At 39.8% G+C, this 21712-nt stretch overlaps 1 protein-coding gene across 1 annotated transcript in view; it reads left to right on the forward strand.

Annotated features, from left to right (window-relative positions):
- The window catches only part of RECQL5 (RecQ like helicase 5), a 32170-nt gene that overhangs the window by 4294 nt on the left and 6164 nt on the right, over positions 1-21712 (forward strand). The window contains exons 4-11 of the mRNA XM_053453113.1: positions 116-634; positions 2229-2334; positions 2752-2863; positions 3288-3450; positions 6063-6145; positions 19813-20046; positions 20174-20270; positions 20353-20383. Of these exons, the coding sequence (XP_053309088.1) occupies positions 116-634; positions 2229-2334; positions 2752-2863; positions 3288-3450; positions 6063-6145; positions 19813-20046; positions 20174-20270; positions 20353-20383 (1345 nt within the window). The remainder of the gene's footprint in view (positions 1-115; positions 635-2228; positions 2335-2751; positions 2864-3287; positions 3451-6062; positions 6146-19812; positions 20047-20173; positions 20271-20352; positions 20384-21712) is intronic.

The raw sequence follows: 21712 nt of genomic DNA on the forward strand, positions 1-21712 counted from the left end.
AAAACAGTGGATATATCTGTCAAGAAGTTATTTTAAATATGTGTGACGATTTCAAATAAGCAGTTCCTCTGAAATAAATAATAACAATGGTTTATCTGGTTCTTTGGTGTTTCAGGATCAAGTAGATCACATGCTTGCTCTAAAGATAAAAGCTTGCTCTCTGAACTCCAAGCTGCCTCTTCAGGAACGCAAAAATATTCTGCAAGACCTGGAGAGCGAGCATCCAAAAATCAAATTACTTTATATCACCCCAGAGATGGCAGCGTCTCCAGGTTTTCAGCCCACACTGACACTGCTTGTCTCACGTGGCCTTCTGTCCTACCTCATCATAGATGAAGCGCATTGTGTTTCAGAGTGGGGGCACGATTTCCGCCCCGATTACATGCGCCTGGGTTCCTTGCGCTCCCGCATACCACAAACACCATGTGTGGCCCTCACTGCCACTGCCACTAAGCAAGTGCAAGAAGACATCATGACTTCACTGAAGCTGCGCCAACCCATTGCTATATTTAAAACGCCTTGCTTCCGTTTCAACCTGTTTTATGACGTGCAGATGAAGGAGCTACTAGGCGATCCTTATGGGAACCTGAAAGAATTTTGTCTGAAAGCTCTGGGAGAAAAAAAGCCCCAAGGGGTAAGTGGCAACAAGGTCATACGTAAAATATATAGAATGAAGCCAATAAGGTGAGGTAAAATATTAGCACGAGTCAGTACATTTCAGCAAAACAATGACTGTGTGGTTTTATTTTTCTCCAATTTTTTTATATTTAATAATATATATTGGTTATATAGTTCTACTTAACCTGAAATAACATCCTCTGTCCTTAAGGGATTCTGGAAGAAATCTTTATACGTGCAAGATAAAGGGATATCTTCTTCATAATTTTCCTCTTTCTTCATACAGACAGATCTGGTAATTCAGTATTCCGGTGAAGCTGGAAACCAGTTGTCTACTAATCCCCACTCATCGACTAAATTAAAAAATACATGCTGTAGTGGTCAAGACAAACAGATATTACTCCCCTCAGCTTGTTTCTCCAAAATGCTCTACACATGTACTGTATATACTTTGCTTTGACTTTGTTATGGTTTCAGGACTCTAACTTTTATGTGCAACTTTTTTGTCCTAAACAAAGGACAACATAATGTGAAATACAGATGGGAACTTACTGACAATCTGAGCATTATCTAAAGCGGACAAGTTGAAAATTTTGATTCAGTAGATAAATTAAAAACTAAAAGCATTGTATGAACTGTTCTATTGAGATTAAGTACTAAGAATTAAGAATAATATTGAGAGAGACCAACACAAGACTATCAAATTTGTACATTTCCTTGGTCAACTAGAGGGTTAAGGGCATTCAGTACATAAAAAGATCTTCTGGTTAATGCATATATTGAGTCTTTCCCTCATTTGAGCAAAAATATAATCTGTCAGATGTGAAGATATTAGGTTAAATATTATCTCGGTAAATGCGTATTTAACGGTTCTAATGAGATTAATACAACCTCAAACATTTTTGATTACCAAACGATAAAACAATGCCACAGCCAGGTGTTTAAATTTAAAGGTCAAAAAAGACCTCTTGGCTGGTTACCTATAATCCATAGGTAGGGAAGGACTTAAATATTTGATTCTGCTCTTATGATTGATATTTATTTTGGAAAATGTTATATTGTTTTGCATTAGTATGACCCGAAGAGATAATTGGGGAGCTTGGTGCATTTATGTAGACTTTAGTATTTTTATATATATATATATATATATATATATATATATATATATATATATATATACGGTATATACTTTTCTGTGGGGCTATATATATTATAGCAGTAAGAGGATGTTGCAGAGTTGGGCACATTTATGAAGAATTTAAGCCCCACAGAAAAGTTTTGTATGCCAGCTCTTGAGATATAAATATAAACTACCAAAAAACTGTAGCCTTCACTAATAAAACTCCATTCCATGAATCTGATTTTCTTTTCAGTAGAGAATTAGCAAAAGTGGATGCAAGTGGTATTTATAGATTCTATACCTATTATTGTCCAGTAACTGCTAGACAAGGATATAGGTACTAAAGCTGAGTTTAGTATTGAATTTTAATCTTGATGTGAAAGCAAACTCATTTCATGAAAAGTAAGAAAAGATCATGAAAGTGATCCAAGCGCATTTTCCTGCCCTCGTTTGATTTGATTGAAACTCACAGCATCACCCAATCTCACAGGGTTTCTCAGGCTGTGGGATCGTTTACTGCAGGACCAGAGAAAGTTGTGAAGAGGTGGCTATCCAGCTGTCCCAACGAGGGGTCAAGTCCAAAGCCTATCATGCTGGTGAGTGTGGAACTATACTTTTCCGTATGAGCAAACACATTTACTTATTTGACCTGCATGAGGCATTGATGGTTTACATGAATAGTAGGCCTAGCTTTTAATACTATGTATTTATCAGCTGAACAAATCACCTGCAAGGTTACGCATAAAAAGGCTAATCTTTGTGGTATAACGTTTGGATCTAATTCCTCATTGCAGTGTTTTTCTATTCTGATTATCCAGTATCTTCTCTCACACATGGTGCATGAAGATGGGCTCCAGCTGCTGCACCACCTGGAGAGTATGTTTTGATTCTGCTCCTGTTTTTAGCTTTTAAAGGTGTGAGCTGAATCAGAGCTGTGACAGAGTTATTGTATAGAGGATAATTGCGTGCGACAACATATCAGAATGTGTAAGCACTTTGTGTTTTGCCACCAGGTCTTAAAGCTGGAGATAGAGTGACGATTCAGAACGAGTGGATGGAGGAGGTTGTTCCAGTTATTGTGGCTACGATTAGTTTTGGAATGGGTGTTGATAAAGCCAATGTAAGGTAAGGTAGATATGCTTCAGAACGATAACTCCTCAACTATTTGGCCATTATTACTCCTTTATTGTAACAGTTATTTGGAACCCCTTCACTAACCCTCCAAGTACCCCTTCATCAAGCATGTACAATACATATCTATCAATACTAAGTAATCAAAAGTTGTTTGTTATATGTGTTACTTTGAGTGCTGTTTATATCCCTGCATTATTCCCGTTGCACGACCTTTACACATTTCCCCAAGCTAGCTCCCTTACAGTTGTACGTGTCTGCATTAAGTGCTCCTACTTCTGAAATATACACCTTATAATGTGAGAGCGAGTGCCTTAATAGGAAACCCACATTTAAGTAATTTACATTTAAAAATCATTTGTTGTGATGAGCAAGGTACTGACTTGTAGTATGACATGCTGCTTGGGTTTGTTGGTAGGTTTGTGGCTCACTGGAACGTTGCCAAGTCAATGGCAGGTTATTACCAGGAGTCAGGGAGAGCCGGCCGTGATGGCAAGCAGTCCTTCTGTCGTCTGTATTACTCCAGAACTGACCGGGACCAAGTGAGCTTCCTCATCAACAAGGAAATCTCACAAGCCCAGGTGAGCGACAGGGTTTTGCATTGTATAGTTCTCAGGGGTGCTGATGGAGTTTAGTTGAACAATGCATATATTATTGTTTCAATAAGTCAGCATAATTGATACTGTTACAAAAATACCGTATTTCTCCATGTATAAGACGCATTTTTAGAAAATTTGGTGTCTTATACAGTGGTGGTAGATTTTTTTTTTGTTTATCGGAAATAATCATCTGCATGGGACCTGCTGCTTACCTCTGTGTTGCTCAGCCTCAGCACCGTCTCTTGTTCCGTCGGGGCGACACAGGAATCCGCTCCGTTCCTGTTCCTGTTCGAGCAACGCAGAGGGAAACAGCTGCGCCCACGGAAGTCTGCGAGCGGCACCAGAAGATCTGCAGTTTAGGTAAGGGTGGGGGAGTAAATTAATGAATATATATGTGTGTGTGTGTACGATAGCATGGATGCGTGTGTAGGGGGCACAGCGAGGCTGAAAGTGATGTGCATGTACTGGCTGCCTGAGCATGATAGGAGTGTGATTGCTAACAATTGCTAGCAGCTAACATCAATCACACTCATATCATGCCCGGGCAGCCAGTACAATAACTCTATGTAATATATTTTTTTTTCAGATTTCGGGCCCCAAAATTAGTGTGCGTCTTATACATAGGACTGTCTTATACATGGGGAAATACGGTAGTTTAAATTGGCTCAAAATGAGGAAAGACGTTGCAGATATTGCGGATGATCAACAGTCACGCAACCTGTCTGAGCCAAACCATAATTCATTCTGCATTTTGCTGATAAAATGTGCAGGATTTTTATTATAGTAAAACTGTAATTGAGCTTACATTGGGTTTTTTTATTAATTTAATTTTTTAAATAATTGTTGCTGCCTTTAGTGTCGGAATTTGGCATGTGTTCCAAATTGCAGTAACTCTGATTTCATTATACATTATATGACCAGAATTATGTTGGAACCTGACCATCACGCCTATATCTTGTTAGACATATCAATCCAAATCCATGGGCTTTAATATGGAGTTTCCCCCCCACCTCGCAGTTATAGCAGCCCCTACTCTTCTGGGATGGGGTTTGGCATGCATCTCTAGGAATTCGTGCCCATTAAGCCAAAGAGCATTTGAGAGGTCAGTCGCTGATTTTGGACGAGACGGCCTGGCTCACATCTTTCCGTTTCATTCCATGTATTTATGAATGGCTGGGCTGTTTCCGTGTTTGAGTAACTGTCCCGTTTTCTTATTTTGTTGTTACGCTGAACGTAAATCCTTCACCCACTGGGTTGAGCTCACAGGCGGTGTAGCTGCAGAAGGCATGTTCTCCCCATACTCCTGCGTTTTATGAATCACTGGTGGTTTATTTGATTATTTATGTACGTGAATGGCCTACCACCTGACCTTTCTGTGAACAGAGACTATAGAAATTCCAATCCAATCCATCAAGTTAGAGGCAGTACAGCCCTACCAGAGTTTATAGATAGGATTTATATAGATATACCAGTGGATTTGTAACCATTCCTTTGCTGACATCTATCAATTTGTAGGATTACTATTACTTTGATTTTGGTACATTAATTAATTGTTTTAGGGGAATATTTTATTATAAGTTACATCCTCCGCAAACCTTTACAGTAGGCGCCATGTATTCCGTAGAAATTGCTCTCTTGACATCAGCCAAACACAATTTCGTCTTTCAGATAATGAAGCGTGATTTATCAATCTAGAGAACACATTAACATTGTTCCAGAGCCCAGTGTCGGTGTGCTTTACACCACTCCAGCCGACGCTTGGCATTGTGCATAACGATCTTTGACTTTTGTGCAGCTGCTCGGCCATGGAAACCCATTTCATGAAGCTCATGGCATACAGCGCTTGTGCTGATGTTACTTCCAGAGGCATTTTTGGAACTCTGTAGTGAAGGATTCTGCAGAGGACAGGTGAATTTTACAGGGTTACACACTTCAGCCTTCAGCATCCCTGCTGTCACCGTGCGTGGTCTACTGCTTCATAGCTTCATAGCTGTTGTGACTCCTAGATGCTAGTTACATCTAACTTGTAGCAAAGGTGGCATCTTAGGACAGTGCCATGTTCAAAGTTACTGATGTGCTCAGTACAACGCATTCTATTGCCAATGTTTGTCTATAGAGATGGCTGCCTATGTGCTTAGCAATGGTTGAGGCTGAAGCACCTATACTTAATAAGAGAGGTGCCATCATACTTTAGGTCATATGGTGTATTTAAGTTGGGTTGAATCATTCAGCCCCCTTAGCATATATATATATATATATATATATATATATATATATATATATATATATATACACACAGCCGCAAGGACCTTCGGTAGAGAGAAGGGAGTATTGCAGTATATTAGGAGGGTATGCACATCATGCTGTTTCGTGGTAAGGCTATCCGTGTCTGTGAAATTACGTTGGGACTTGTCTTCTCAAATAGGGGCAGGTTGTTTTTAGGACCAGGGTTTTTGATGTTCTACTACTATTTGGTTACACATCTGCAACTGTCTATTTGCCATGGCATGCCAAATGCAAACAGCTAGATACCTTTATTTTTTTATAATGATTTAACAAAGAATGAAATAGAACTTAAAACTTTAATCCTTTAGGCAAAGAGAAGAGCTTCCAAAGCATCTGATAGAGCTGCCATGGCTGGATTTGAGACAATGGTGAACTTCTGTGAGTCTTTGGGGTGAGTGCCAGTTATGAATTTTCCTAAGCCTTAGCAGCAGTAGTGCGCATATGCGAATTCCCTCTTCTATTCTGTACCCTATGTTGAAAATCAATAAACAGGTGTTACTATACTTAGAAGATTTTGCAGAACATAAATGTTTTTGTGTGGAGCCGCTTATCCTGTTCTGTAGCAAAAATCAGTAGAGAATGACCCTTGTAAAATAGCCTGGGTTAAATTTTTACCACATTGTCCTCATTATAGGCTGTGCTTTTTCCCATAATTTAATAAAAAGAAATGTCTTCTTTCTTCGTCCGCTTCTCCATGAATGAGGCCTCCCGGCACACTCCTATAAAAAGGTGACGCCTCCGGGCACACCCTCTTTCCCGATTGGAGGTAAAGGGGAGGGGCTGTCCTGTGACTCCGCTGTTTTGCGGAGGTACTCCGATGTGCCGGTATAATACACACAGATTCACAGAGAAAGAGAATTGTTTTTACTGAAGTGCTGCGGGAGGCCTGGTTAACAGAGAAGTCGACGAAGCAAGAAGACACTTCTTGAGAGAAGCGGAAGACAGAAGAGTCAACAAAAGAAGCAGAGTTGCATGAAATCAGACAAGAACATGGAAGCTGTTGGCAGAGACATTGAGAGGGTGAGTGTGAGAATTGTTGAGAGATTGGGAAAATACTCTTTTAACCTTCAGATAATGTGCTTTTTTATTACATTTTCTATAAACTATAGGGGTACGGCCAATATTAGGAATGTATATACTTTGGTAGGTTGGATTTGGAATCTGTGAACACTAATAAGGGTAGAGTCTGAAACATAAACGCTGCCCTTGGTCTGAGACAAATAGGGAAAATCTACGCTGTCCCTGCCGAACAAATTTGAAAAAAATATATAGCGTATTCTGATTTTTAGACAACACCCCAAAATTTGAATATTATTTTAGAAAAAAAAAAGAAAAAGACTACCCTATAGGAAAAAAGTTTTAGTAGCAAATATTAATTCACATGTAAATGCATTTTTGTTTTTATTTCCTTTTATTTGCTAACCTGCCCCACAGCTTGCTGTTCTTTCCCCCCAGATATGCCTTATACCCCCTATATGCCACTCTGTCCCCTTGATATGCCTTATTCCCCCCTATATGCCCCTCCTCCAACTTACCGATGCATCCCTAGACTTGTCCCCCGTGCTCCAGACTCCCTGGTGTCTAATGGGGCAGCCAGTGGATGTCTGCGCAATGCGCAGACAACCTCCGCTGCTGCTCTATGACTGAGCACCGGAAGGTCACGCCACGCCAGTGCTCTTTCATAGAAGCTCCAGTGGAAGTGTCGGGTAGCAGCAGAGGTTGTCTGACCTTGTCAGACGTTCACTTGGTGCCAGAGAGGAGGATCCAGGTCCCCTGCAGCGCTGCGGGTGATCTGAATCTTAGTCTTAGTCAGGTGTCTGGGCAGACCAGCGGTTAACGTCTGCGCAATACGCGTAGGCAACCTCCGCTGCCGGCACTTCTATGGTGGAGAACCGGAAGGTTATGTCATGCTGGTGCTCCACCAGGCGGAAGTTCCGGCAGCAGAGGTCATCGCGCAGACGTCCACGGCAGCCAGAGAGAAGGATCTAGGTCCCTGCAGCGCTGTGGATAAATGAAAATGGAACAAAAACCCAGCAGGCCGCACCCCCACTTTAAAGACCTAAAGTGGAGGAAAAAAGTGTGGCCTGTATTCGGGCCAATACGGTAAATGAAAATACGAGCAATATGTGGTGTTTCCAAAAAGAGGACAAATACCTAAATACACGTTTGGAGTTTTTTCCCCCCATCTGCACTGGTTATATTACGTTTTTATAGGTGAAACTGAAAATATTTCCTTGTTTTTCTTAATTTCTCCCACATTTTTAGATATTTTCCATACTAAATGATGGTTTATTTATATAATTATTATTTCAAAAGAAAGCCCTACTTGTGCTGAAAAAAACAATATATGATTTGTGTGGGTGCACTAAAAGAGAATTTACAGTTGAAGAAAGACAGCAAGAACACAAAAATGGCTCTGGTCTTTTAGCGCAAACGTCGTAAACCCCCCCCCCCGGTCCTGAAGGGGTTAAAGGGCATACTTCTACTATCTACTATAGTTTAAATAAAATTTCTGGTTTACCATTCATCTTACAGACCACACTGTGGCACTGTTTATCTAAAATACAAAATGCTGTTGATAGAAATTAGTCATCATAGGAAAATAAATGTTTGTGTATCATTTTAGTTACCAGTTTGGTATCTTTAGGAAATGGGAAGGGAACCGTCTTTATAGATTAAAATAAGATGTTTGAAAATGTATTATGGGTTCTCGCTCCAGGGATTCGTTTTTCTAGGGCGGGGTCCGAATGGCATATCTGGGGGTATAAGTCATATGAGGGGGCACATATGAGGGGGCATATAGGGGTATAAGGCATGTCAGGGGGTATAAGGCATGTTGGGGGTGGGCATAAGGCATATAAGGTGGGCATAAGGTATATTGGGGCAGAGTGCCATATAGGGGGGCACAGTGGCATATAGGGGGTACAATTCATATTGGGGTGCATAGTGGCATATAGGGAGTATAAGGCATATCTGGGGGGCAGTGTGGCAAGCCTGGGGTCAGATATGCATAACTAGGGGGCAGGTTATCAAATAAAAGGAAATAAAAAAAGAAATGCATTTTTCTCAATCATAGTTTTTATTAAATATGAAAAAAATAGTTTACATGTGAATTAATATTTACTAGCAAAAGTGTTTTAGGTATTAAAACCTAGTTTGAGAAATAGTGTGTTTGTGTTATTGTTCCTTTAAAATATAGCTTTTATTACATCAGTAAAATAAGAAGGCGATTAGAGAAATGCCATGTGACAGAGATAAAAGTGTTGTGTGCAGTAGATCTGCTGTTTGTTTTTAAACACCCGGTTTGTTCATTAACCCCTTAATGACAATTGACGGTCACCTGAAAACAAAGGGTTTATGACAATTGACGTGCCAGGACCTTCATGACTTCAAACGGTTGCAGAAAGCGATCTACGTTCAATTTCTGCACCCAAACGGTGTTGCTGTAATGCCTTGATGTCGAGGCATTCAGTGACACAGCGATCGGCATCAGGGGCCGTGTCTGGACCCTCCCCGAGGCGCCAACGTCCGCCATACACGAGGCATTCAGAGACGCCGAACTCCCACCCCAGGACAGCCGTGACCGCTCCGGAACGGTCACAACCGCCACTGTGAGTGCTTTTGCCCCAAATGTGGCCTTTTAGCCCCCAAAAAACCTGACAATCCCATGTATGGGGGATCACTGATCAATGTAGTCAGGAGATGTTGCTGAACACGTATTGGGGTGTTGTGTGACAGCGACATATACCAGGAGCTGTAAATCCATACATAAAGTACGTGTGTGGGGAAAAATACACACACAAAAAAAAAAGAGTAAAATTACCAGCATTTGAAATACCCGGGGCGTCTAGTTCTCAAGAATATATGGTTTTATTGGGGCACACTGAAATGGCCCGGCTCAAAGATGTACCAAATAGGGCATGGGCACCAAGTGTCAAAGTTTTACATTGAAAAATGCGCATGCCCCAAATGTGGCCTTTTAGCCCCCCTCAACAACCCAACAAACCCATGCTTGGGATATCACTGTACTCAGGAGATGTTGCTGAACACATATTGGGGTGTTTTATGACAGTGACATATACCAAGACCTGTTAATTCATACCTGAAGTAAAATGTGTGTGAAACAAACAAACGCAAAAAATTGACTACCACAACGTTTGACAAAGACTGGTGGTAGATTTAGTGCATGGAAAGAGTTAAAATACCAGCATTTGAAATACCCTGGGGTGTCTAGTTTTCAAAAAATATATGGTTTGGGGTAAATTGCATTGGCCGGCTTCAAAGATACCCGAAATAGCACAAGGGGGGAAGAATTACCAGATTTGGAAAAATGGTTTTGAAAAAGCTGTTTTTAGCATGTTTTAATAAGAATTTTATACTTGTGTGTTGTGAATACATATATGTATATATGAGCATGTATATCAGCTAGCAAATGTATGTATAACATGTTGCTTAACTGACATTTGCAGTTATGGTATGCAAAACATGTTCACAAAACAGGTCTACTTCTTATACAGAAAGAATATTGTTTGTCCTAGCTGAACTGCTAATAAATGAAAAGTTATGGAGTTATGGCATTTTATACTTATCTGAATGTACACAAACACCCTTTTGCATCTGAAAAATATGCAATTTATCAGCGAGTAATGAAAGTTTTGTGTGGCAGGCTCACTTTAATCAATAAATAACCTCATGCGTTCTAAAATTCAGTTAGGTGAATGAGTAAGTGACCCTGCCGTTAGTCAGTTAGTAGGTGAAAGATTAACATCATTATGGTTAATGAGCAATGCACGGAGTATTGACGTACACTCACCCAACTTTTAAAATATCGACAGTCTAATAGCTCAGCCTCATTGTCGTTCACGCAAAACCTTTTCAAGAAGTTTATTGGAGCTCATTCTCTCACCTATATTCTGCAAGTGTAAGGATACAATTACAGGTCCCTTAAAATACTTTCCCTACACTGCCCACACTTTGATTCCTCTCTAGCCAAAAAAAGGTTCTCACTCAATTCCTTACTGTCTAACAGGGCACATAAATAATAAAAACCTACCCATTTTGTTTTTTAAACTTTTAAATGAGAGATGAATACTTTAAACACCAGCTTACTTCTTGCCATGACTTAATTGTACAAAATCAAAAAGAATGTAACTAGATCATGGTCCACCATGCCAACACTTCCTCGGTGGGGTTACGAGGAATTAATCTGCCTGGTGGTGCTTTATAACTTACTATCCTAATTGTATCCATTGGAAAGTGTTCAGCTGCACCCAGCAATGCAATGACCTGACCAGCAAAAATGTTTTTATAGCCTGTCGTATTTTAGCATTGCGTTAGTGCTAAAAAGAAGGACCTCAACGCTCTGTTTCCTTCATTTAAAATATGCTGTATGAGTTCATGTGAGTGCTGCTTTCACCAAACCCATTACTATGTACCAACTGGCAATTCACATATCTGACTACTACTCATCGTGAGTACAGTTACAATGATTGTCCTATAGTTTCGACACAAGTAGAACGCATTGCTACTCTGCATTGCTATGCTGGTTCTTCTATGGTTTCCCTCCAGTCCTTCTTCTTTCTTAATATTATGTATATTTATCGCATGGCTATTTTATCTCTGTTAAAGAGATAAATAGTGTGTTTTTTCTAGATGACTATTTCTTCATATTAAATGTTTAATGGAGCGTGATCACCCCCTGCCACAGAGAAAGGCTATAGAAAAGTCAAGGGCAGATGAGATACTTGCCTCAGATTAACAAAAAGCTTTGGGGAGAACCAGTATTGTAGGCAGAAATGTATGTTTTATCCACTACTGTTAAATTATTATGGCAGGGTGACATGTGAGCTGTATTATGTCACAGCCTGTACATAATATGTACAATAAACTCTTTTGGCACAAGGGTACACCCTCAAACAAGAACATACATGCCTCGCAGAAGAGCCGGTGAATGGCTCCTCTGCTACTATTAAGTCTCCTGCTTTGTCTACACCCTTACAGAAGAGTCACTATAAAGTTGGCTTTTTTTCTGACCACATATTGTAGGGTGACTGGTTCTCCAACCTGCTGATGATGCTTAAGCTGTAATTTCACCTGCGGGTGCTCCATGGGAACACGCTCTGCAAACAGGTCAAGTGACATTAACCCATTTTATCATAAACAGAATGTACCAGAACCCGTTCTGTCAGACGATGTATGAAAGAATGGATAAACTGTAGCAAAATCTAACCCGTCTCCATGATATTCCATTGATACATAAATTATAAGGAGCAGAGATTTTCCTTCCTTACAGGTGACATTTAGATTGTCAAACCCTATTATACTCCAGTTCAACATGGACGTTTTAATAATTTATGTACTGAACTGATATTTGATCACATTTTTAAAGTTCCATATTGCTTTAATGACATTAATAACTTTGCATTGCCTGCTTTTAGCGAGGAACTAAGACTGACCCTGTGTGGTGTTTATTCATAATCCGAGTTAAATCCACACCTCTCCCTATGAATGGAAATCCAAAGTGTCTTGCACAGAAACGATACTCTCCCTGGCGCTGTGTCTTGGCAGCTGGGGCTGCAGGTACCATTGCGTATGCGCCCAGATCGTTCAGGGTTTGAACCCAACTGTGACCCATTCTGGGCCCTATGTAACAGGATAGCCTACCAGGTAATGAAGGGGACAAGCGGCTCTGCAGATAGTTTATGTAGTAACAATCCACAGAGATGCCCTTATTCCAAAACCAAGAGTTTAATAGTTTATTAAAAAGAGAAAAATATTTACTAGACCCCCTACATCACAAATAGTGATATCTACTTTTTGGTATGAGCTCCAAAACAAATGACATTTTATACATAAGTTATACAACATTTAGCATGTTTGAGAAGGCTGCACAATCACAATATGTTATTATTGGCTTTCTTTTGTATTAGTTTGTTTCGCATGTAATGCAGTTAATCTGTTTTTTGTTTTTTTTTTAATCTGTTTTCTATTATACATGTAAAAATATCTTAAGGCACATAAAGGCGTAGCAAGTATTTGCTTTAAAACCACAGACCGACATTCAAATTCGTCAACATCTTGACTTCTTTGGTTAGCTGCATACTCAGGCAAACTAGGGTAAAATAGTATGCTTGGTCCTGTAATATTGACCGAAAGTAAAGAACGTATATGGCATTCGAGGCCCTTTAATCTTTTGCACTTTAAATACCATTGATTTATTTTACATAACATTGCCGATTTTTGACCCACCAGAAACAATATTTCCATATAACATATATTATATATTTTTATACTGTTTTTTATGACCTCCTGCAGATTTATTTAAAAAAAAAGCTTTGAGTACGAAATTCTAAGTTCATGGAGACCTAAGAAATGTATATTTTTCTCAGTTTACATTTCAAACACTTGACGCCATTCAGCAGTCCCTTTTTGAGCCCAGTTTCATGTACTTGTATAGGGTGAGATGAATACGGATTTTAAAGGAAGACATTCTGATGTTGATTGTACTTGTGTTAATATTATATAGGGTGTGTACGCGTTTTCTTCTTCAGGTATCTGATCTGTGTTTCTTTTTTTGGTTCACTTTGTCCTAAAACGGACACAAAATAATGTATTAATCCCTGAGAGTTAACACATTCTGTGTGTTTTCTGTCGTCCTTCAGTGCAGAGAGAGAATAATATTGTCCTTGAAATCAGGAGATTATATGACGTGTCTTCAGTGCAGAATTATTTCAGTTCAAATTATTCTGGGCAGTGTTTAAAACAAGTCCATTGATTTACCTGTAGTTATTGGCTTTATCCTGTCCAGATAATAGTGTCCTTCAGTGGAGTCCTCGTTCCTCTGTACCCAGTTCTTTAGGCCAAGCCAGGACAAGAACAATTTTGGCAGCAAAGTACGGTTCCGTATATGGTTCAGCAGGATATAAAAGTGCATTCGCTTGGTATAAGAAGGCGTATTTGTCTTGTTGATGTATTGATAAAGTGTGTGCAGTCCGTGGATACACGTTGTCATATCCCAGGATTTGGCTTGACCCTGTGTCTCTTACTTATGCAGCAGTGAGAACATGCAACGGCTACCATCAGCAACACCACTCCTGTGTATAAGAGATGATGGTTAACGTTACTTCGAAACTATCCAAACCTCCAAAAGTGCTGCATTAACCACAATTGTGTAGATCAGATACCATATCCAGAAGAACATATTATAAATGTTAAAGGGACAGTCATGATAGGACAGTTGTGTCAACTAAATCAACTTCATCAAGTTGCATTGAGTGTTTCATTGTGACTTGGTTTGTGGAGACCCTTCACTCTTCCAGCTTTTTGTAGGAGTTTGGTCCACTGAAACCTAAAGACAAAATCTGAGTATTGCTGCCTCTAAGTAATATAAGATTTCCCTGAGTGTGATTCTGTGGAAAGGTTTTGTGACAACCAAAGGTCACAAGAATCTAAATGGTGAACAAGTTTGTACAGTCTGCAAATCCCAAGCATTACGTTTGTTTAAATTGTGATTAAATGCTGTATGTTTACAGTAGGGCTATCTAACTGGAATTATATATTTTTACAAATGGAATTTGCTTTCACTGGCGTTATTGGTTATGTGTGATTTATCTTGGATACAATTCCGTACAACTGAATAGAGTTCATGAATAGAATGGAGCCTTGAAAAAGTTTGGAGTGATGAAGAATCATTATGGTGGCCCACTGAAAGCTGTCATGAACTATTGATTTTTTTCAATCATCTTTCTGGTGCATTGATAAAAAAAAGACCTTGGTCAATAACAGAGAGAGGCTGACAAAAAGAGAATATGTGACAAGAGGTATAAATGCAATCTTTGCTCAGGGTGTGAAGAGTGGATAGAGGATTGTACCTGCCATGCGTTTAGTGATGTGAAATACATGGGAATGATCCTTTTATACCGCACCTTCGCTTGATACTCACCAATGAATATTAGGATGATAACAAATGATATGATTTCCACTGTATCTGCCTGTGGCATCTGCTTTAGCTTCCATAAAAGCCTTTCCCCCATGTGCTGGATTTCCCCCTGCAGGGTTTGTGAAGACATGGTCAAATCCAGAAAAGGACCAGCTGTATGGAGACAATACGACAGTTCAGGCCAAAGTTAGCGTAGTGACAGCTGCAAAAATGGAGCCTCATCACGAGAGGGACCAGCAGTGCATTGGGGATTATTCAATAAAGAGGGGAGCTGGCAGGGGAGTTGCAGTTTTACCTCTCTGACTGCACTATACATAATGAAGGGCCAACCGCAGGGAGCTTCTGCTTCAAGAATAGTTTGCATGGCCCTGAATGAAACGTACCATGTCTCTGATTGAAATATTCATTATGTATGACCTATTCAGCCATTCTTGCAGTGAAATTTGCTATGCGTAATACATTCACAATTTGAAAGAACTCTGAATCAAACTGTCTTGCCAACTCTCATTTTAGTGAATAAACTCTATTGTCTTTCTATAACCTTTTTTATTCAGTTCTATTCAACACACTGATGGAAGAAAAGAACATTCTTACGTCAAACAGCACACGTTACTACGACATATAGAACATAACACCAAGTAGTAGGTGTGTGTTTTCCTGTATTAGTTGTAGGTTTTAAGATACTGAATTTAGTGGATTAAGGAAGTAACCTTTGAAAAGATGTATACGCCTTTAGAACTATAAATCTGATGTGAGCCAACTGTAAAGATACGAGACAAGTTCACAGCTCTGAAAGCAATGCTTATTCACAAAACCCAATTGAACTGATCATATATGCCAGTGTTCAAAGGTTTGGGTTTACATAGAAATGTCCTTGTTTTTGGAAGAAAAGCCATTTTTGTAAATAACATTAAATGAATCTGAAATACAGTGTAGACATTGTTAATGTTGTAAATGTAGATGGAAACAAATAGTTTTAATGGAATATCATCAGACAGATATTTGCCAGTTGCCTGGCTAGAACAATTTATTGATATTTTTTCATGTACGACTTTTTTTTGTAGTTTTTTTCACAAAGTCTGTTTTAATGTTTGCGCACATTCTTGCCTCACTGGGAGGATCTGGCCAGACCTATAAACAATGTTATGTCATATAATAACATGTTTTCTATTTGTACACAGCATTTCATTGTTGGGCGCACTTTGTTTATGCTGTAGTCTCTTGCGTTTCAACATTTTGATGGCTGCAGCCACTCAGATTTGCTTTTTAAATCCACTGAGAACATCAGCCTTACTACAAGAAGTGCCTTCTACATCTTATAGTATAGTACTCCACTTACCAATTCTCCATTCCCCAAATCCAGCCCCCATCCTATTATTCTTCTGCCTCATTAACCACATCTCTGCCAGTCTCTTGTCTTTCATTGCAACCCAGTCTTTTTTTCCCTATACAGTAATCCTTCCACCGCCAGTCACTGCCAGTATTGCAGCTATTAAGCGGAAAGTTGGCTGGGACACTGATTTTTTTCCCCCCTCTCCAAACACCCTTTAGCCTATTTGTGCTTGTTGATATTTTGTTCTTCTCTGGAATCTACTTTTTCTCCTTCACTCCCTCTCGATGAAGCAATGTTATGGTTTAAATGCCTCAGTGCCTCAAGGTAGGGCAGGGAATAATTGTTAATTGTTGCCACCCTGTGTTGTACTAATACACAATAGCTTTCATGCAGATCTTCTGTATTTTTCATTTACGGTAGTGATTGTTGAATGGTAGCATTCAGGTTTATCAAGGATACATTGCACACACATAGCATGAGCTGAAATAGACAATGGTTTTCAGAAGTCTGCAGTAAGTAACAAAACATTTGTGTTTTAGCAATGAGCGATAGTGAATTATTGCACTTTGTCTACTTGCACCTGTCTCTTGTTTAATGAAATCCTGCATAACCGTACTGTGCAGCTGCTGAGCGGACGCCTTCAGCACAAACGTACCGTGCTCTACTCATATCTCTGTTTATAATATTATTATGTCTGTGTTCTTACTGTAGAAGTCCAAACTTAAATGGTCATTCTGGCAGCCCAAGCCTAAATCGGTTCCCCTTTTTTTAAGAACCATGTCTCTGTTTGTAAGGATGCGTGCCGTCTGATACACCAAATAATATGTATAGCATTTTAAAAATGAAATACTCTGAGCCACAACATCTACAACAACGCTACATTTATTGTGCAGGCAGCTGATCTGTTGTTAATGAACCAGATTATTATTAACTAATAGTTTATTTGACTCTCTGTCCCGGATGTGTGTACGAAGGAATGTTATTTAATAACAGCGTACTAATAACAATAATGGTTATAAAGCATGTTAGGAGCACACGCCAGGTCTTACCCTTTGCTGCAGTTTGTTGTGCTCCTCTGTAACTGTTATGTCTCCCGGCTTTTCTTTCACCCCATGCAGCCCTCAGTTGACTGGTGTGCTCCTCTGACAGCTGCCCTAAACGTTCTCCCAGCTCCTTTGGTTGTCCTGGAGATGGGAGGTTTTATATTACAGGCTCTCCTCAAAGGGGTGGGAAGTAACCGGGGTGTGGAGGAACGAGAGGGGAAATAGAAGAGAACCACTGGCTCTGTGCTCTTGAGAGTTGTGATGAGATTCCTAATTTCACCCTGGACATTCTATCTTCTTTGATTACTGGAGAGTCCTCTCTATGGTCATGCTACACTCTCGTATATTGCTTACAATGAAATGATCCAGCCTATGTCTATAGAAAGCTTCAGCTGGGTAGTCATTGCCTACCCTCAAGAGTGAACAAATATGGGCATTCAGACTCGTGAGCACTTTAATGGTGTGGCTTTGCCAAGGCTGCTTCTTGCACATAGACGTTTCTTGTCTGGGTAATGCCACGCTGCCTCTGAAAGGAGCTTTTCTTTGGTTTGAAAACTGAGACTCAAAGCTCGTCTCCTGCGAGGATTCGTAGTGAAAGGCACCATTGTGGATGCTGTTCATGGATGGCAGCCACTCACTCTGGAAGTTCTGCGTCATTACGATTTGTATACTGGTCCATTAAATGTTGTTTTTTAAAAGGGATTATGATTATCAGTTTAGGTCCCATCAGTCCCTTTACCCCGGCATGGCAATATATGTACAAGCTATATAAAACAATATGCTTTTCTACATTCTTTCCTTGAAACTTTTATATTTCAACAAGTATCTATACAAATCGCAGGTGTACTCTTTAGCATAAATAACCTTCTCATATGCAGGGTCATGATGAGGTTGTTTTAAATGTTGCTTTATATTCTTTATTAAGCCAGAATCTGAACTCCAGTTTTCCACAACACGGCAGGATTTTGCTAGTTTACCCTGCCTTACCACTGTTTTTTTTTTGTTTTTTTTATTTTGCACCAGTACCAATAAATCAATCTGCATTCAAGTAATTATATACTAGTAAAAAACACACGTTTAGATTTTAGAACTATGATGAATGAGTGTGACTGAAGATTACAGCCCAGGTTTAACTAATTCAAGGCTTCCTGACCAGCAGTACGGATTTTAGGATTTCATGCATACGGTTGGCTTTATAAATATAGTTATTCTCTCCTTTGCTTAAAAGCAGAGACCTGTTTATATTTCATAGTGCAGTATAGTTCATTATCCAAGCACTAAATTTGTATTAGAGACCCACTTTGTCTGTGCCCTGCGGACCACCATCTTAACTTCCTGCACCCAGGATACGAGTCAATTTTCTTCTTCATTAAGTTCTGGCGTGGAGTGCTTTATAGATAGGAAAACCCATGGCCGAGGCAATGTCAGACACCCAGTCAAGCCATTCAGAACCATTGCATTGTTGTGAAAAATATGCGCAATGACAATCAATATTAAATAAGAATAAAGAATAAGTCCCATGAGCGTAAAGTCAAGTCGTGTATACAATAATGTAGACCTTACAGACACCATTGTTCTCTTTCCCTCCTCCAACTACACACTCAGCAGATTCTTTATGGCCATACCTGGGATCTTTTAGGCTCTGGTTCCCCGGAGCCCCCCCTTGTAGGATGGGGGCGTTCCTGCTGAGGTTGGTGGGCCTTCCTGCTGATGACAGCGGGCATGATGTTGGACACCCCCCATTTCTGGGGGAAATGGAAGAGGAGTGGGACGTGTCAGGCCCCTGCGACCCAGAGGATTCGGGTGTCAACCTGGAGAACCAGATAAGCGGCCCTTCTCCCAGAGTCTTCTAGGCATGTTTATGGCGATTGCTAATGAAGTCTGTTCCTCCATAGACTTACATTAGCCAGAGTTTATGGCTGGGTGATTATGATCGAGGCATTGTATTGTTTACCATGACCAGTACCATAAGGAGTCAGAGAGTTTGCATAGTATATTGAGCTAAGATAACAGAGCTTAGAACACATGGCAAGTATACAGCTGCAGGAAAACATAGAATGCAACGGCCCATCCGGGCTGCCCAACCTCTGTAAACATATGCAAAAACTAGGACTTCTTTTTTTACGAAAAAAAAAGAAAATTCCCCTTTTAATTTATATTTGACACTTAAAAAACTGTTTGGCTCAAATAAAACGTACTTAGCAATTGTATCAGTGCAGAGTGTTTTGTGGATATCACTAGAATTGTTACACTTAGGAGAGAAGTGAATCCAGTGACAATGCCTGTTATTGTGTAGTGATCTATTTTATTCATATTACGGCACAAAACCTCAGTGCTTTCTATTTGTCACTTGCTGCGTGTTTCCTTCCCCCATATCTAACGTCTAGTTTGCCGGTGATGACACATGCCGTCAATCAAGAAATAAGCCTATTCATTACGTACCATGTCTTAGTATCATTTAGGAATGAGTTGCTTAGGATTTTGTTCTCATTTGCTTTTTTTTTCTCATTCCCTGCTTTGGAGATAACAAGAAAACAGTGTGTGTGGAAGCCTCCAATAGAATATCTGTAGCCAAGGCCACTGAGGATGTCAGTGTGACCCTTTAGGGCTGCGTCATTGCTGTAATAAAGCTGTTATTCATGCATGTAGACAGAATAAAATCATTAAAACAAACATTTGTTCTCAATATTGAAGCTATTGACTGTTGAACTGATCCAACCTGTGATCTATTCCTTTGTATTTAGGTGTCGTCACGCTATTATTGCATCTTATTTTGGGGACGAGCGGCCGCTGTGTAATAAGGCCTGTGACTGCTGTAAGAACCCTCTGGCAGTGAAGCGCCAGCTAGAGCATTTGCAGGGTCTGCTCCTGAGTGGCAAAAGCCGGACTTGCATCCAGCAGCCTGACAAACCAACTGGACCGTTTGGATACGACAGAGAGCTTTATGAGGGAGGGAAGAAGGGCTACGGGTTTGCCAGGTGAGTAAAGAGGACATACACAATATTCCGTAACAAAGTTTTCTATGTTTTCATGAATTGCATGGAAACAAGTATTTGTCATTATTATCGTCCTCTGGGTATTCCTGCTGATTCGCCATCTCTGTAGTTGTGATGACAGTTATGAAGGCGGCCAGGCGGACAACAAAGACGATCACAAACGAGAGTGGAACAGCTTCTACCAGAAACAGATGAATCTGCGTAAGGTTAGCTTGGTATCCGTGGCTTTGTTACACCTGCTACTTGGTGTCTAAGTCAATCTTACTAAAGTGTTTTTTTTTATTGCAGAGTAAGCAGCTGGAAGAATTCATACCGCCAGGTAAGCGTGGTTAAGTTGCGTCTTTGTAGTATTAAGGTGAATGGGTTCCGTATGAAAATTCATCATCCTCCATGAATATGTTGGTCCACTTAAATGTATTATCAACTTGCATGGACATTATCTGTATATTAATACATAAAAATCCACCACAGACCTACAGAAACCTCTGTGACCTTCATAGTTTACAAGTAGAAAACAGTGTGTCTCCTTTCCAACATCTCCTTCCCCTGATGTTGTCTGAGCGCTGTATAACCACATGCTAGTCCTAGATGAGGTTGGTCCTGAAGTTGTTCACCAGCCCTAGGTCTTCCATACCACTCTGACCCCCACCTCGAAAGGTACTCCTGCACTACAAGGCATCTGTGGAGAAAATCACATCTACGGTATCTCACAAAAGGGAGTACACTCCTCACATTTTTGTAAATATTTTATTATACCTTTTCTGTGGCAACACTGAAGAAATGTAAAGTAGTGAGTGTACAGCCTGTATAATTCAACACACAGCCATTAATGTCTAAACCTTGGCAACAAAGTGAGTGCACCCCAAAAGATTGTAAGAGCAGGATCCTCTTCTCCTTCTATACCAGGATGTCTTAACCTGTGTTAAAGTTATTGTCCATTTTATATTGTATGTTAAATATTTTACTGTCCCAAATTGTAACAGTTCTACAGAATCTGCAAAAACAATATAAATACGTGCAATGTAAAGTCTATTTGGTACGCACAATATTTTTTAGATCCTATAAGAATATATTAACTATATCTTATACTTTTGTATTTTGTATTCAGTAAAATTCCCTGTACTGTAATAACCCACAGGTTCTCATGTTTTGGATGGTTTGAGGAACCCTTGCATACTATACTAGTTTTTATTATTTTATATTGGGTCAGTGCAGTGTTTTCATTATTTTGTGTCAGCTTTAAACAACCAGGAAAGAATTCCTGAACATGACTTCAGGCAAGCAGTAAGTTCATTGAGCCCAGTTACATTTAATCAGCTCAGAGTCATCAATTCTAAATGACAGGGGTGACTTTAGATTGTACTTAAAAAATCTTCCTGTCAGTGCAAACCACTTAAGATGTACTATTACGTCCTAAGTCATTTGAGACACTGTTTTAAGGCAGGGGTCGACAAATTTGTTTGGGATTTAGAGGCCATTTAACATTCACACACACATTCAAATACACAGTGTAAAATACTTTCATACACACACACATACATTAAAACTTACACATACATACTTACACACATTTTTTTTTACATTTACCTTTGTTGGCTTAGGACAGCTCTATTCCTCCATGCTCTGAGCACCCGGGAACAGATGTCAT

The sequence above is a fragment of the Spea bombifrons genome, chromosome 13 (genome assembly GCF_027358695.1).
Source record: "Spea bombifrons isolate aSpeBom1 chromosome 13, aSpeBom1.2.pri, whole genome shotgun sequence".
NCBI classification, from domain to species: Eukaryota; Metazoa; Chordata; class Amphibia; order Anura; family Pelobatidae; genus Spea; species Spea bombifrons.